This window comes from Babjeviella inositovora (genome assembly GCF_001661335.1).
Source record: "Babjeviella inositovora NRRL Y-12698 unplaced genomic scaffold BABINscaffold_2, whole genome shotgun sequence".
NCBI lineage: Eukaryota > Fungi > Ascomycota > Pichiomycetes > Serinales > Babjeviella > Babjeviella inositovora.
This window is the reverse complement of record NW_017566839.1, coordinates 52157-67685: the sequence shown is the minus strand read 5'-3', so window position 1 is coordinate 67685 and position 15529 is coordinate 52157. Positions and strand designations below refer to the sequence as shown.

Genomic DNA, 15529 nt, shown 5'->3' with positions numbered 1-15529 from the left:
GACTTTTGTCAAGTAGTCGGGATTAAATAACTTTTGGTCATTGATTGAGATTGCATAACTTTCGGTAATTGGGAGATTCTTAAACTTTAAGATTAGGCTCTAGCTGCCAAAAGGTACTACTACATTTAAACGGCTCCAAGGTGGGTATCTTCAATCGAAGATTCCATAGGCATAATGCGAGGAATAATTAGTGTAAAACGGATTGACCCAGAAGAAGAATCATCGGTAACAATGTACTGGACATAAATGGAGAAGAAAAGCCGCTGGTATTAATATCTAGACGGAATGGAGGTTACCAACTGAACAGCGGATGGCGGTACGGACAAGACAGAGGCGGATGGGCTAGTCGCCTTTTGCATGCGACTCCCTAACTCGAAAGAAACATGACGGAGATAGCGCCATAAAATGAAATCGCATGATATACACCGAAAGAGCGCTTACAAGTGGGTAGTGACGGTTAAAAGCGGTGCAGCGTTTGGTCATTTTTTATTTAAGCAGTTGTGCTAAATCCCAATTAAATTAGGTTATCCGCTATCGGCGCTAGTCGGAACGTCTGCTTACAAATAGTTGTCACACGTGATGCCGTCTTTACGAATGCACAAGCCAAAGACCATAGTAAAGATGTGTAAAATATTCATCCAACACTAACACATCGGTAACATCTCGTTTATGGTGCAGCTTTAATTTAAAGGGTCACTTGAGCGGTTCTTGGATGTCCCGCTTACCCCTCCCCCAACGGCTGACCGGTACCCCCGATTGTCCCCTCCCGGCACGTGAGTGCCGAGTCTAACCTAATATTCGACACAGTTTTTCCTGCTCTATGTGGGAATGATGCCATTATATATATAGCTGTCTTGCGCCTTCTGTGCACAAAATTTTATACCGCTAATTTTTCACAGAAAATTTCATTCACCTCACCATTATACCCTGACATAACCGTACCTGATATTCCGACCCTTTTCGTATATAAATATCCCGTTTTGATGCTGGACACACTTCCTCTTCCACGCATGGAAGATTACGATGTTTCGCCTTACACAGGGTTCTTGCCCTCTGAGTTTCCGTTAGACAGATTACCGCAGGCGTATTACAACCCGTGGGAGGATCTTGCGGCGGTTTTGCCGTCACTCATCTTGACTAAACGCCTCCGCAGTCTTGTGGACAAGATTCCAGTATTGTCCATCAATCGCTTAACCACGGCGCGCGAACACCGCCGCGCGTACGTCTGTCTCTCGTTTTTGGTGCACGGATACATCTGGAATGTCGACCAACCGACGGACCGTCTCCCAAAACAGTTGGCAGAGCCATACCTTGCAGTGAGTGAGCTTTTGGAATTACCACCGGTTGCCACTTATGCCGCGGTTTGTCTCTGGAACTTTAAGCCGATTGTGCCAGTCGGAACTAGCATGGCCCAGCCGGAGAATTGGGACTTGGACAACTTGATGACCATCAACACATATACCGGGTCCATCGACGAGAGCTGGTTCTATCTTGTGAGTGTATACTTCGAGTATATGGGTGCATTCTGTGTGGCTGAGGGGTTAAAGGTGATTCAAGCTGCGCGCGACGACGATATCGTGCGCGTCATCGCGCACTTGCAGAGCTTAGCTGAGTCAATTGACAAACTTGGATCCGTGTTGATGCGCATGGAGGAGATGTGCGACCCGCACGCGTTCTACTTTCGGATCCGGCCGTTTTTGGCTGGCTGGAAGGGCATGAAAGACGCTGGCTTGGCCAATGGGGTTTATTACGGGAATGAAGAGACTCCGCGGATGTATTCTGGGGGCTCCAACGCCCAATCCTCTCTCATCCAGGCGTTAGACATCCTTCTCGACGTCAAGCACTACACCACAGGTCAGAGACCGACCCCCAATGCTCCTGTCGCGGCCGCCGACGGCGAATCAAACTTCATACATGAGATGCGTGAGTACATGCCAGGCCCACACACGCGTTTCCTCGAGCATTTAGACCAGGTCGCCAATATCCGTGCATTTGTGATGAAGCACTCTGCTGCCAACTCCGAGCTCATTCTTAGCTACGACTCGTGTCTCGCAATGCTCAAGGCGTTCCGTGATAAGCACATTCAAATTGTCACGCGTTACATCATCATCCAGGCGCAACTGGCCGCGCGCTCTGGCTCCTCCAGCACGTTGCGTTCTGGGTTGGCCAAGAGCAAGGACGTAAAGGACGCTAAGGGCACTGGTGGTACAAGTTTGTTGCCATTCTTGAAGCAGTGTCGTGACGAGACGGGAGATCCCGCTGCCGGTAACTGGGGCAAGCGTATCTTATCCGACGGGCCAGTTCGGATGTCTCTTGGAGTGAGCAAATTGAGTTTGGATGAGAAGTAGATAAGGATGCTTAGGTGGCTTTCCTTTGTTTATGTTTTGGCTCGAGCCACAGGTTGGTACATACGGCTGGTTAATATACATTTTCCTCTACGACTAGTGTCACATTTTGAGTGCACGGAAAGGACACAGGTATCTTAGGGGAGAAATATGAAAATATAAGCCCCTATTGGTGTAGATTGCCTCTCCCGTGCGTAAAGAGCTGAGAGGTTGAAATTTTATATCCCCTTCGTGAGGGAAGGTAGCATGGAATGCTGTATCGAGAATAGGCTTGGTTTGATGACCATTTAGGAATCTTATGCTTATTTTATATTCGAGCATTAGTTGTTCATAAGTTGCTACCACACGTTCTGGATAATTTCTAGCCCCAGATGGGGTAATATATCCAATTGTCTGAAAGCGATAAAGCGTTCTAGTCCGTACCTAGGGTATTCCTGTGGTATCTTATCATAAGTAGGTAACACGTCTATCGAGTCTGTATTCAGTAAGTGCCTAGCCTAGACGTGATGTATCTAGTTGTCTTGCAAATACCCTGTAAATGAGCTCGGGTCACGGAATAAAAATCTAGATGTTGGTGTAAAGACCTGGGAAAATCATGGATGAATGATACTGTATAAACAGAATTTTTCAAAATTAATGAATCTCTGAAGAAAGCGGAAGAGTATTTGACCTTTTTCTAACTTCTGGTATCACCAACTATGCGAATATCTTACTGTTAATCAATGCAAGCATTTTTATTGGCAGCTGTCAGATAACCAAATACAACTGTAAAGAAAAGTGAAATAACCCAAGTTTATGATAAGTCAAACGCAATAGTTCAAGATGTTTTTTCGGTTAAAGTACAGCATAAAGTACAGCATAAAGTACCATTCGACCCTAAGCATGCATGTGGACACAACGGCTAATGTCACCTTTCACGTTTGCATCGACCAAGCATCACTGATTTATTATGCAAAATAAATGAATATTAATTTAACACTATTAGGAAATGCCGCAGAATCCTCTTAATCCAATAATATCCTGCACCGCTGACTAGTTTCTGGGGCCTCTCCAGTGTCACATGCCTCAGTCACCCACCCTACAAACCTAACCAAACTGACTTGAGCCAAACAGCTTCCATTTATTCGCAAGAAATAACGCCGTTAAATTCTCATAAACCATAGCTTAGCTTCTCCCGACCCCTCTATCGACAAAGCCTCGTCCTAGGCTCCCCTTGCTACCCAAATCCGACCTACGCTTCGCACTCGTTTGGTCGTGCCATTACCATAATAATGAACCTCGCTAACGCGTTTTTCTGAACCTCGTTTTGTGTTTACTCCCCACTCAATCCATCACCCCCAACGAACATGGATAGCACGATCGCCTCTGTGGTTATTGACAACGGTGCCGCGACCACCAAGGCCGGTGTCTCGAGTGATGAGATTCCGTCTCTTGTCTTCCCTACCAGTTACTCCCAGAACGCCAACACCCAGGAGGTGGTGGTGGGCGACGAAATCCATGCACATCCCGCGAACGACGTGTACACGCTTATGAAACACGGAATGATATACAACTGGGACAACATCATATACAACTGGGAGCACGTCTACGCGTCGCTCCAATTGGTACCTCAGGAGTCGCCGTTGGTGATGACGGAAAACGTATGGAACACGGCTGCCAATAAGGCCAAAACCTGCGAGTTGGCGTTTGAAAACCTCCAAGTGCCAATCTTCAGCTTGGTCAAGAGCCCACTCTGTGTGACATATGGTATGGGCAAGGCCACGGGCTTGGTAATCGATATCGGCAGCTCCGTTGCAAGTGTGACCCCAATTTTGGACGGTGCTATCCTCGCCAAGGGTCTCAAACACTCCCGCTTTGCCGGGGACTTTTTGGACTTGCACGTAATGAACTACCTCACCACCACCCATGGACTTAAGTTGGACAGCTTGTTGCCCGCGCGTTTTGCCAACGTGGCGGTGTCTCAGTCGTTTAAGACGTACCAGATCGGATCCGTCTTGGACGATTTCAAGTCCTCGATCACCGCGCTCTCGAACTTCCCCTTATCGCTCCTGCAGCAGTACCAAACCGGTTTAAAGCACTACCAGTTACCCGACGGTAAGGTTTTGCCGTGCGGCCCCGAGCAGTTGCACTTGGCGGAGCCATTGTTCCAGCCAATCTCGTACGCTTTGCCTCCGCCGTATACAATTGCGCCATCGGCGGCGGGCGGCCCGCAGCAACAGACCGGTGGGTTGATGGAGCTCGTGTTGGCGTCCTTGAAGTCGCTTGAGGCCAACGGTGACGTCTACGGGCAGTTGTTGTCGAACATAATCATAACGGGTGGTGGGTCGTTGTTGCAGGGCTTGGAGACCCGCCTTTTGAATGATTTGAACCGCTTTTTGCCCAACTTCAATATCTCGTACTACTCCAGCTCCGGTATCAATAGTGTTGAGAGAAAGTTTGGCAGTTGGGTCGGCGCCAGCTGTTTGTCATCCATCGGTGATGACGGCTTGGTCAGCGGCTTTGACAGCGGCGAGGGCTTATTTGTGAGTAAGCAGGATTACGAGGAGTTCGGGGTAGACTCTGTTGTCCAAAGATTTTCCTAAAGCCTGCCCGACAAGCCGGTAGTCAGGCGTTTCTCATAGGCACTTTCTGTCTTGACATTCTATGTATTATTAATTGTATATTCAGACGGGTATCGTTAAAAAGAAAAATAAGTTACTCTGGAACGATGTATCTTGTAGTACCCCCAAGACGATAGGTCTTCTGTAACAACTTTCACAGCTCAGTCACCATAAAGGTACGAGTGGGGTATGAAGTTCGAACTTTCAGGCGTCTGTGGTACACTTCCAATTTCTGTGCTACCTCAGTGCTTACTGACGGATGTAAATGTTTTTTGTCTCCTCCAAACTGTCACCACTGTCCCCTGTCACGTGCCTTGTGCGCTCAGCTTATCTCCAGCTTCGTTGGTAGTGACACACTTTTCGTGTTGGCGAATTTTTGTGCAGGGCATTGACGAAGCAAAAAAAAAGTTGTTAGCACCAAACGGTATTACCAGATATTTATGTTCAGGAGAATCATTCCATTGCTAAGAAGAAACATGTCTGCCCCTAGTGAAATTCCAGTTGTCCCAGTTGCTGCTGAAGCTCCGGTAATGCGCAAGCCAAAGGAGAAAAAGGCAAAGAAGGAGCAGTTCCAGTTGAAGACGCCTAAGGGGTCCAAGGACTGGGCCGACAAGGACATGGTCATCAGAGAGGCCATCTTTCAGTCGCTTTCTTCCATGTTCAAAAGACACGGCGGTGTGACTATCGACACTCCTGTCTTCGAGTTAAGAGAGATCTTGGCGGGTAAGTACGGTGAGGACTCCAAGTTAATCTACAACCTTGAGGACCAGGGGGGTGAGTTGACCTCGTTGAGATACGACTTGACAGTGCCATTTGCCAGATTTGTCGCCATGAACAACATCCAGGCCATCAAGCGCTACCACATCGCCAAGGTATACAGACGTGACCAGCCGGCGATGACCAAGGGCAGAATGAGAGAGTTCTATCAGTGCGATTTCGACGTCGCGGGGACTTACGACAAGATGGTACCAGATGCAGAGATTTTGTGCATTTTGGTTGAAGGGTTGACCAACTTGGGGATCCAGGACTTCAAGATCAAGTTAAACCACAGAAAGGTCTTAGATGGGATCTTCGAGGTCTGCGGTGTCAAAGAAGAAGACGTTAGAAAGGTCTCCTCTGCGGTCGACAAGATGGACAAGTTGCCGTGGGCCGCTGTCAAAAAAGAGATGGTTGTCGACAAGAACCAGCCAGAGGAGGTTGCCGACAAGATCGGTGAGTATGTCAAGTTGAAGGGCACTGTGAGAGAAACCATTGCAGAGTTGAAGAAGGACGAGCTCATTTTGGCCAACGCCTCTGCCGCTGCCGGCTTGGAGGAGATGGAAATCTTAGCTGAGTACTTGGAGGCCTTTGAAATCTCGCCATTTGTCTCTTTCGACCTTTCCTTGGCCAGAGGGTTAGACTACTACACCGGTCTCATCTACGAGGCCGTAACTGAGGCCTCCTCCGCACCAACCAACGCCGATGATTTGAAGAAGAAGGCTAAGAAGAGCAAGGATGGTGAGGTTGAGGATGCCTCGGACTTTGTTGGTGTCGGTTCCATCGCTGCCGGTGGCCGCTACGATGGTTTGGTCGGTATGTTTGCCGGTGCCAACGGTAAAAAGGCGTCGATTCCGTGTGTTGGTATTTCGTTCGGTGTTGAGAGAATCTTCTCCTTGATCAAAATGAGACAGCAGCAGGCGGATAAGATTCGTCCAACTGCCACCCAGGTCTACGTCATGGCCTTCGGTGACGGCTTCTTAAAGGAGAGAATGTCCATCACCAAGAAGTTGTGGGCTGCAGGTATCGAGGCCGAGTACTTGTACAAGGTCAAGGCGAATCCAAGAAAGCAGTTCGAGTCTGCTGAGAAGGCCGGCTGTCCAGTGGCCGTCATCTTGGGGAAGGACGAGCAGGCCAACGGCCAGGTCAAGGTCAAGCTCTTGGGGCCAGAGTTCACCGATACCGAAGATGGTGAGGTGATTGTTAGTATTAGTGATGTGGTCGAAACCGTGAAGACGAAGTTGGCCCAGGCCAATGTCGGCGGCATGAACGAGATCACCCGTTTGCTCAAAGGGTTGTAAGCCAGTATTCAGCGAAGCGCGATATTTACTGGCCCACCTGTTTGATGATCACTAGAAACTATTCTCATGGTTTAGTCTCTCTATTGCCTCGTGGTATGACTCAGGCGATAATCCTCTCTACTCAGTCTTTATTTCTGATGAAGCCTTTCTCTATATATAACTATGCACATTGCGGCTTACGTGAGATGCGGACTATAGAAGTTTATATCTTTTATTCTAAGTGTAATTGGATGCTGTAGATATGGGGGAAATGGCTATGTACGTGCGTATATATACGTTAATATGTATATATTAATATTTATACATACATATGTGAATAAAAATTAATATAGATATCCTTACGGGGTGCATATTTGTTTAAGAAATGAAACTATTAGTCCCTTATTAAACCCTTCTTTTCAATAATAGTCTTTAGATATTAAGTGATATGAACATCTATTTCAATTGCCGCTAGACTAGCTCAATGGATTACCCGAAAAATGAGCATTGATTACTTCCTAGATCAATACCTTGTTTCGTCTGGGATACCATGCAGGGTTCACAAGCGGGCGCCAGGGACAAGAATAAAGACCAAACTGAATGCGGCAGTCAAAAATACCATCCAACACAAGATAAACACAGAGCGCTTGCGCAACAAAGTCTTGATGAACGGTTCCTTCAAGCGGATGATACCCCACCTGAGCGCAGGGCTCTCGGCCAAGCCGCAGAAGACCATCACGGGACAGAGGTAGTATAAGGCACTGAGGATCAAGTAAAAAGAGACGAAGAAGGGGATGAAGATGGGCACGCGATCGTGCTTCTTGGTTTCGAGAAAAATCATTGCGTAGCCCAACCAAAAGGTCAAGAACAACAAGAACATGCCGAGTACGATGCGCACAAGGTACGACTTATTGGTTATATTGCAGATACCGCAGCTGGCTAGGAAGCCAGGGAAGGCATCGTCCTGCATCGCGTTGAAGACCCAGTCCTTAGCTAAACTGAACACCTCGGGGTCGTCCCTTCCTTCGATCTCGATCGCCTTCACCACCTCTGTGGTGATATATTCCGGAAGAAAGAGTTTCTTCGGCGCATTGTCAACGAAGTACGTGAGGAGAATGTGGCGCGAGGATTCCTTAAGGTGGTCGCGCGTGACGAGACGAGTGGTTGCGTCGTCCGTTTTCGCGAGCGCACGCTCGAGCATCTCGGGGTTGAGAGATGAAATGCGACGGCTGGACGCCTTACTGCGGCGTTTGTGCTCCACAGGAGTGCGGTCGTTACCTACCGAATTGCGCTTGAAGGAGCGGTTGGACAAATTCTCGCCTAGCAACGGAACAGAGGAGTGGCGGTGGTCGGTGCCATCGCGCAGCACCTCCGCATCTTCCGACGCAGTTGAGTCGCGGTAGTAGTAATTCGTAAGGGGGCGCTCCTGCTCTGGGGGAGAATCAATATACAAGCCGTCGCGCAAGAACTGTGATAAGCGATGGTTGCTGTCCTCCTCGAAGATGTCCCCCTTCTTCAACAACTCCAAGAGAATGGACGAGTCCACAGAGCGGTAGGGGCTGTCGTCAGTTGTGGCACTGTGCCTGACACCTGCGGGATCTAGCGCACGGAAGGAGCCGCTTTCTCCAAGGCCGTTCTTTTCCAGATACTCGAGGTCGACGGAGCCCTCGCTGAGCGGCTGAAGAGCGCTGCGTCGTGTACCACTCAGATCATAGTCGGTGGGCGACGCGCGCGGCGTGTCGCGAGACGAAAACGAACCCGAATCGTTTGCGCAGAGCGCCTGCTGGATGTGGAGTTGCTCGCGCTCGAGAAACTGCAAGCTCGCCTTGTTGTTCAACACACCGTCACCTAAGCCCTTCACATAGTGTTTACAGAGGTTCAAGTGGCTGGCCGCATCGAGCCAGAAGTCCAAGTAGTCGATCGAATGATGCTGGTCGCGCATGTACACATAGAATGCCCACAAATCGAGCGGTGACTGCGTTTTGCGCTGGATCACGTCGTGCAACGTGGGGAGCCGCTGGAGCGGCATACCCGCAGCCACGGCTGCTGGCGCATTCGCACGCGTATAATCTTGAAGCTGCTCGTGGTATTCCTCAATGGGATTCCCCTTTTCCACTGCCACCGCGAGCTGCGATGGAGTGTTGAAATTGGGGTGTGTGTATTGGCGCTGAGTGTATCTGTCCATTCTAAGGCTTTAATCCTCCGGGTTCTTGGATATAAAGTATGTGGTAGATAGTCTTTCTGTGTTTTTGGTATTTTTCTAGGTTCTTTGTTTTCAGATGCTTAGCAATTCAAAGTTCTTGGTCTGTTCCAGATGCCTTGTTGATGATTTCAGGCCGTCACGATCCTTTTGTAACTTAATTCGTCGTGATTGTTTGTTAGCCTCAGGTCCTTTCTGATTGTGGCCAGATTCGTATGGTACAGGTACAGCTTTCTGAGTGGAAGACGTGTGCAAGATGAAGGTGTGATATACCCGAATCTATTTTTGTCTCAACAGAAAACGGCTAGGGAAAAAGTCTGGTGGGAGCGCCGCAGAAAAACAAAGTCGCACTTGCAGGAACAGTGAGTTGTAGCTCACACCTACATAGAGTTCTATATCCCGTATTAGGGTTTAAGTATATATTTGTTTAATTAAAAAGTATCGTTATTTACTGTCCATAGAGACTAGCCTTGAGATTAATTTAATATTATCAGCTTTATAGTTTCTTACTTCACCATCCTCGTCATGGGTCCATCACCCAGCCTCGTGGATTTTCTGATATGGACACGGATGCGCGACGCGGGGCGGTTCGTGTACGAACAAAATGTATCCGCTCGGAAAGTTGTATGCACGTTACGCTTGTTTGGGAAATCAGACATGGCGCTATAGCGGACTAACATGGTATAAGTCGCGCGAGGCAAAACGATGGACTCAGATGTCGCAGACGGCAAGAGAGTACGTAGGTATGCTAAGATACACAAAGGTAATAGATTGTACTTTATCGATTATTCTGAGGCTTCGTGGTTACATGTTGTTTGCGCTTGTCTTAAACTTATGCGAGTTTGTTTCACGTGAATGCTCATGCATGCCAGACACTATGGTAAGGAGGCATCGCTAAACCAGAGCTTACACAATACAGGTTAGGTAGTACAGGAATCATTAATCTAACGTGGTGGAAGGTTAATATGGGGAGATCAAGGATTTTTGACAGGAAATGTCAGCTTGGCAAAGTTATTTGATCATATTCCTAGTATACGCCTATCTGCAAGGAGTCTTGTCCCTGTAATTCAGGAGCAAGCCCAAACATAATCCAATGAGGTGGCAGTCTCGAGGCTATTGGATGTTTGAGAATTTCTACTTATGCCACGCAATACCTGTATGCAAACAATCCGATCTGATATTTGTTTCTCACGTGACGTATAAGCCGAGCTGCAATGAGGTTTAGCCATTCACGTAGACAAGGTCCATGTGGCACCTTATCAGTACATGTAACCAGAAAAGGCACTTAATGAAAGTAAATATGTAACATGTGAGGTTTTTGTGAGTGCTTATATAGCATGGGGTAGACGACCAGAATGGAAAACCATCCTTGATGTGGTAATGAGAGCTATCAGTGATTGTTTGTCAACGTGGTGTAGTACACACAGCAGGTTAGTAAACAGGGTGTTAACAGAATAGTAAACTTTTCGTGGGAAGTCTTGCTAGGAAAGCGCTCGTTGTAGCTGGGCTGGGGGGGTTGGTATTCCTGATATTGACTCCTGTGTTAAAGGTTTAGTCACGCTCTTTGTACTGTTTCAACCGGCTCTAAGATGTACACACGGCTCTACACTCTGTTAATCAATAAATAAGTTTAATAAAGAAATACAAATATGAACACAGGTCTGGATAAGACCTGGAAAGGAGCCGAAACCGGCGGCTTTTCGACGAAGTGAAGGAACGGGTAATATTCACATGACAAAGTCGGATGTGATGCAATTAAATAGTAAAACACAAATAGGAGAAAGAAAACAGACGACCGGGACAAACCCACCATAAACCATAAATCATAACAGAAGCTCACCTCAGTCAACTTCATCCATATCGGTACAGCCTATGACGACCCCCGGACACTGCTGCTTCTCCATGTGCTTCTCTAACCAGACATTGTTGTTGCCAAAGAACTCGAAACAGCCGGCACATCTGCCGCCGACCTCGGAACGATTGTTCGACTTGGTACCTGGTGGGTAGATGAAGTGGAGGGCCTTCAAGTGGGTCTTGTAGGTGTCCTTACGCGAGAAACCACCGGTTGGGTGGCACTTGGTGCCAGAACCGCTCTTGGATACATCAGCTTCGAGGGTTTCCTTAGTATCTTCGGGGTCATTGAAGAAAGGACACACAAACGCCTTGGCAGAGCTGTGTTTCTTCAAGTGGCGGGTCAAGTAGCCCTTGACCTTGAAGCTGGCCTCGCAGATCAGACAGTTGTAGATGTCCGTGCCGGTTGGGATAGTACTGTACTCCGGCTCTTCCTGTTTTGGCCGGATGACCTCAGCCTGCGGCTGGGTGAGTCTGAAGCTTGGCTTGCAGCTGGTAGACATTAAGGTCGGTGGTTTTTGGGACTCCAACAACGAAATTGGCTCTGGAGAGTCTTCCATCTTCACACTGAAAAGGCCCACCTCAGGGGCTTTGGCCGGTTTTGCCCGCTTGATCACGGCTACAGAGAACGAGGTGGTCAACGAGTCAAATGACGGTTGCTCCTCAATGTTCGAGTACGATCTCTTCTTAAAGCACGGCTCAGACACAGACGACGCCGAGGTAGAGGAGATAGACGCAGTAGGCGAGCTTCTGAACGAAGCGCTTTCCTCGATGCAGCTGTGGTGGCGCGACTGTGAACCCTGAGAGGCGATGGAGTTGCCCGAGTACGACTTCCGGGCCGGCCTCTGGTCAAACGAACGCATGCCGGTATTCGCAGCACCACAGCTATCACTATCGAAGAAGCCCCCGATGACAGACTCCACAGAGTTCAAGCCTTCGGCTCTTTCCTTTTCCCCGTGAAAGTGATGGTAGTGCGACACCAACGGTGGAGGCAAGATCTGTGAGAGATCCTCTTCATCTTTAAGCAACGCCTCTGTGATGTGGCCGTGTCTATTCACGGCAGGTTCGTGGAAGGAAACCTTGCGCTGGCTGAGCATGAACTCATCGTCAAGCCCGCCGAACTCCTCATTCATAGAGAGCTCAAGCTCCTGGGTTTCAAAGGACTGTTGGTAGCGACTGTAGCCACGGACCTCGTTCGCTGCGAACTGCGACTGCAACTCTGGCACCGGTGGAAGAGTCAGAAAGGCGTATGGGGTATTTGACTCTGTGAACTGCGCACGCTCAGGCTGTTCGTTTTGTGAATAATACAAGCTCTGGCTCAACAGGTAGCCGTTCATGGCGCCCATTCCGTAGTAGTCCACGCCGTTGAACTCAGGTTTAGAGGTTGCGCCGAAGGAATAGTCGACGGTTTGGGTGCAGTTGCTGCTAACGCCACGGTTGTTCAGCTCGTATCCAGCCACCTGGTTGTGGATGAGGTAGGAGTAGTCATTGGAGTTGTCATGGGTGAATACCAACTCCAAATCGTCAGCTGCACACGCAATCGGGAACAGACTGCGGGCGTCGTTGTCCAAGTCGAGGATCTCAAAGGTGTAAGGGAAAAGTCTGCCGGGCGCAGGACGGTTTTTAATCAACAAGGACGAGATGAGCACATTGTAGCGGTATATCAACCGTGAGTTCAACAGCGCAAAGTACGCCTTCATCGGGGAGAGGAACCCGAGCGGGGAGTAGCTTGGTACAAAGTTGAGGAAGGGAAAATGGGATCTGAGCAGAGGAGCTTCCTGCTGCTTTAAGCCAACGAGAGAGAGGGAAAAAGGCCACATGGTAGATGCAAAAGACGAAAAAACAAGTATACTTTGTCTCGCTGAAACTAGTGCTTTGGGGTGCCAAGCATAGAGGTTATACCAAGGTGCTATAAATTCAGCGTTCAACTAGAAAGAGGACGGTAGCTAGGGGGTCAAGAAAGGTGGTTATCGAAACGATGATACAGTGGATGATTTTTTCGACTCGTTAATCGCCCTGCACTATCTATGTTTTGCCCGAAATTTTCTCCTGCTGACGGTGTGTATATATACGGATGTGAGATTTTCCCGTAGCCCGTAAAAATCTGTGGGAGTACGCGCGATCGCCAATCGGGTATCAGTCACGGAAAAAGCAATTAAAGAGGGGAATCCAAACTAACGCTGTGTATAGATTGTGGGCCTCCAGATTGTGGCTTCACGATTGTTAGATAAAATCCCAGGCTGAATGAATCTTCTGGACTAGAGATATTAACTGAGTGGCTTGACTCACAGGAAGTCACACAGAGGCAGTACTATGGGTGAGCGGGAATACGTTGCGTGAGATGGTCTTAGCTTTAAGAATTACAGAGCCATTTGTTTGACTCAGGAGCTAAACGGTCACGAGATGGGGAGCAAATACGTGCTGTAGATTTACTGAAATGCTGCGGATTTCATGTTGGACAGTTGGTCCTGGTCATGTTATCTTTTAACGTTTACCCTCACCGCCGCAAACTTCGTAGTATCGAACAATTGACTAGTAAAAACTCTAACTGATTGTGGAGTGCTAGATAAATGTGCAGGGAATGCACGCTAGCTTCCCAAAATGGCAACGCTCTTCAAACTCCGTCACCTGTCAGGGTTTCGATCAACAGCATATTTGATTTGCGTCAAAATTCGTATATAATTATAAGCTCAAGCCAATATTTCGTCCATTCCAAACACCTCGAAACCATACTTCTGACAGCTATCTGGGGAACCTGACGAGCTCTTCTGATACCTGATCGGTGTGAAGAAAAGCGTGTAATGTCGTAATTCCTATGTGAGGCATACTCCTGACGAGTCATGTCGACTGTGCACCAAAATGTACGTCACCTTAGAGGGTGATGCATGCCACTTTACCGAACGGCAAACCCGTACACCCCCAGAAAATCGGCCTGCAACGTTGCATTTCGGCGCATGGGCGGAAAAGAATTCCAAATGTACTTATTATCCGGCATACAATATCATTAGCTCGGGGTCCGTTTCCACTGTAGTGAGCTTAACTCGCTATTAGTACGGATCTGCGTAATTGACACATGCACATTTATAGTCATGATGAAGGCTGTCGAGATTCCCTATGTATATCCGACATGGCGACATTTTGGCGCGGTAAAGTCTTCGACGAGCCGCTATCAGGGTTTAGCTGGAGCGTTGATAAAGTGGCAAAATCAGATCGTGGACTTGGAGTTGTAGGCCTTATCTCTCTAGCACATTAGCGGCAACGAGACAGGCCCTGGGGGAAACGGAGATAGATCCCGAAGTGCGGAGATAAGTGCATTCGTGAGCCATGTCTCGGACGGGTAACGTGCAAAAAAAGGTAACTCATACCACGAATTTACGCCCGTAGGAAATACCGGGTCTTGAATCTGAGCCGTCTTTTGTTGTTAGATCGCCAGTTGTTCTACACAAATTCTTGTATGCCGAAATTCAAGTTGAGCCACAGGCGCATATATGTCAACTTTAACGATAATAAGCTGAAGGCGAGAGAACTGTGGAAGCTGGCAGCGCTCTGGTGCCGCGGTGCGTGTTCTTATGCAGAGCTAGCTGCAGTACCCCTATGGATTTCGCCATGCTTATTTCTATTGGAAGATAGATTAAGCGGGACGGTGTAAGTCTTGCAGAAACTGTATGTGTTGCCCTTGACTCAAACTCATGGTTAGAAGAATGCAAGCGTGGACAATCACTCCCTGCGGTAATGGACCGCCATTGGCTTCCGGCTCAAAAATAGCGGTGGAGCTGATGTTAGCCGACTCCCCGCCAGAGGAATAGCAATCGTCCATCTGATAGGCCAGGAGGTGTCAACGTCAAACAATAATTACAATCAAAGAGTTTACGTATACCCGTCACTTTCAGGCTGATGCGCTTATCTTCTTAGATACAACTCGTACAAGGGGATTCTCGGCTACCAACGGCTATAATCGCCTCTAGGATTGAGCTCTCGGTCGACCTTAGCAGGTCAATAATTATACACCGCCTACCCTGGTTATTCAGACCCCTAAAAAAAGGATGGTTCATGTCCGAAGTATACGTTCACGCATAGATAAGGGTGAGAGTTTGAATGATTGAAGTTATTTTAGTCGTCCATAGCAAGAGACAGAACGGAAAGTTGTGACTTCCTCTCACGAGGACCTTCTAGCTGAAACCTATTCGGGGGGCTTTCTTTGGCTGTAAAGCCCTCCCTGAAAGATTTTGCTTATTGGTGGCTCGAGCTGAAACTAGAATCATTGAGAAGGGAGAAAGCCGGGTATAATTGTGCGATCAAGCTTATACCGTCAAAATGACCTCAATGATACATATGAAAAACATTGATAATTTTTTTTTTTCAAAAGTGTAGGTCTATTGTTAGGAGACTCCCAAAAAGCAGGCTCTGTTGTTCCCTTCGGAGCCCGACAAGTTTTGTTGTGGTCCGGTGGCTCACAAGAGGCATAGGAAACGAAATACCATAGGACACTACCAAAGT

General features: G+C 48.1%; 6 protein-coding genes across 6 annotated transcripts; 3 read left to right on the top strand and 3 right to left on the bottom strand.

Moving 5' to 3' along the window:
* Positions 1 to 601: 601 nt before the first annotated feature.
* BABINDRAFT_159729 (dioxygenase) lies at positions 602 to 2683 on the top strand. Its single transcript, XM_019127848.1, has one exon. It carries the CDS (start codon positions 1011 to 1013, stop codon positions 2346 to 2348), a length of 1338 nt encoding a protein of 445 aa, XP_018986764.1. The 5' UTR covers positions 602 to 1010; the 3' UTR covers positions 2349 to 2683.
* On the bottom strand, positions 2390 to 2746 carry BABINDRAFT_107166 (uncharacterized protein). The gene has a single exon (XM_019126788.1). It carries the CDS (start codon positions 2664 to 2666, stop codon positions 2448 to 2450), a length of 219 nt encoding a protein of 72 aa, XP_018986763.1. The 5' UTR covers positions 2667 to 2746; the 3' UTR covers positions 2390 to 2447.
* Positions 2747 to 3493: 747 nt separating this feature from the next.
* On the top strand, positions 3494 to 5017 carry BABINDRAFT_159728 (uncharacterized protein). Its single transcript, XM_019127847.1, has one exon. The coding sequence runs from the start codon at positions 3692 to 3694 to the stop codon at positions 4925 to 4927; it is 1236 nt and encodes a 411-aa protein (XP_018986762.1). The 5' UTR covers positions 3494 to 3691; the 3' UTR covers positions 4928 to 5017.
* A 429-nt stretch (positions 5018 to 5446) lies between these two features.
* Positions 5447 to 7269, top strand: HTS1 (histidine--tRNA ligase). The gene has a single exon (XM_019127846.1). It carries the CDS (start codon positions 5476 to 5478, stop codon positions 7000 to 7002), a length of 1527 nt encoding a protein of 508 aa, XP_018986761.1. The 5' UTR covers positions 5447 to 5475; the 3' UTR covers positions 7003 to 7269.
* Positions 7270 to 7339: 70 nt separating this feature from the next.
* On the bottom strand, positions 7340 to 9476 carry RAX1 (Rax1p). Its single transcript, XM_019127845.1, has one exon. The coding sequence runs from the start codon at positions 9164 to 9166 to the stop codon at positions 7541 to 7543; it is 1626 nt and encodes a 541-aa protein (XP_018986760.1). The 5' UTR covers positions 9167 to 9476; the 3' UTR covers positions 7340 to 7540.
* A 1342-nt stretch (positions 9477 to 10818) lies between these two features.
* STP1 (Stp1p) lies at positions 10819 to 12988 on the bottom strand. The gene has a single exon (XM_019127844.1). It carries the CDS (start codon positions 12850 to 12852, stop codon positions 11023 to 11025), a length of 1830 nt encoding a protein of 609 aa, XP_018986759.1. The 5' UTR covers positions 12853 to 12988; the 3' UTR covers positions 10819 to 11022.
* Between the last annotated feature and the right edge of the window lie 2541 nt (positions 12989 to 15529).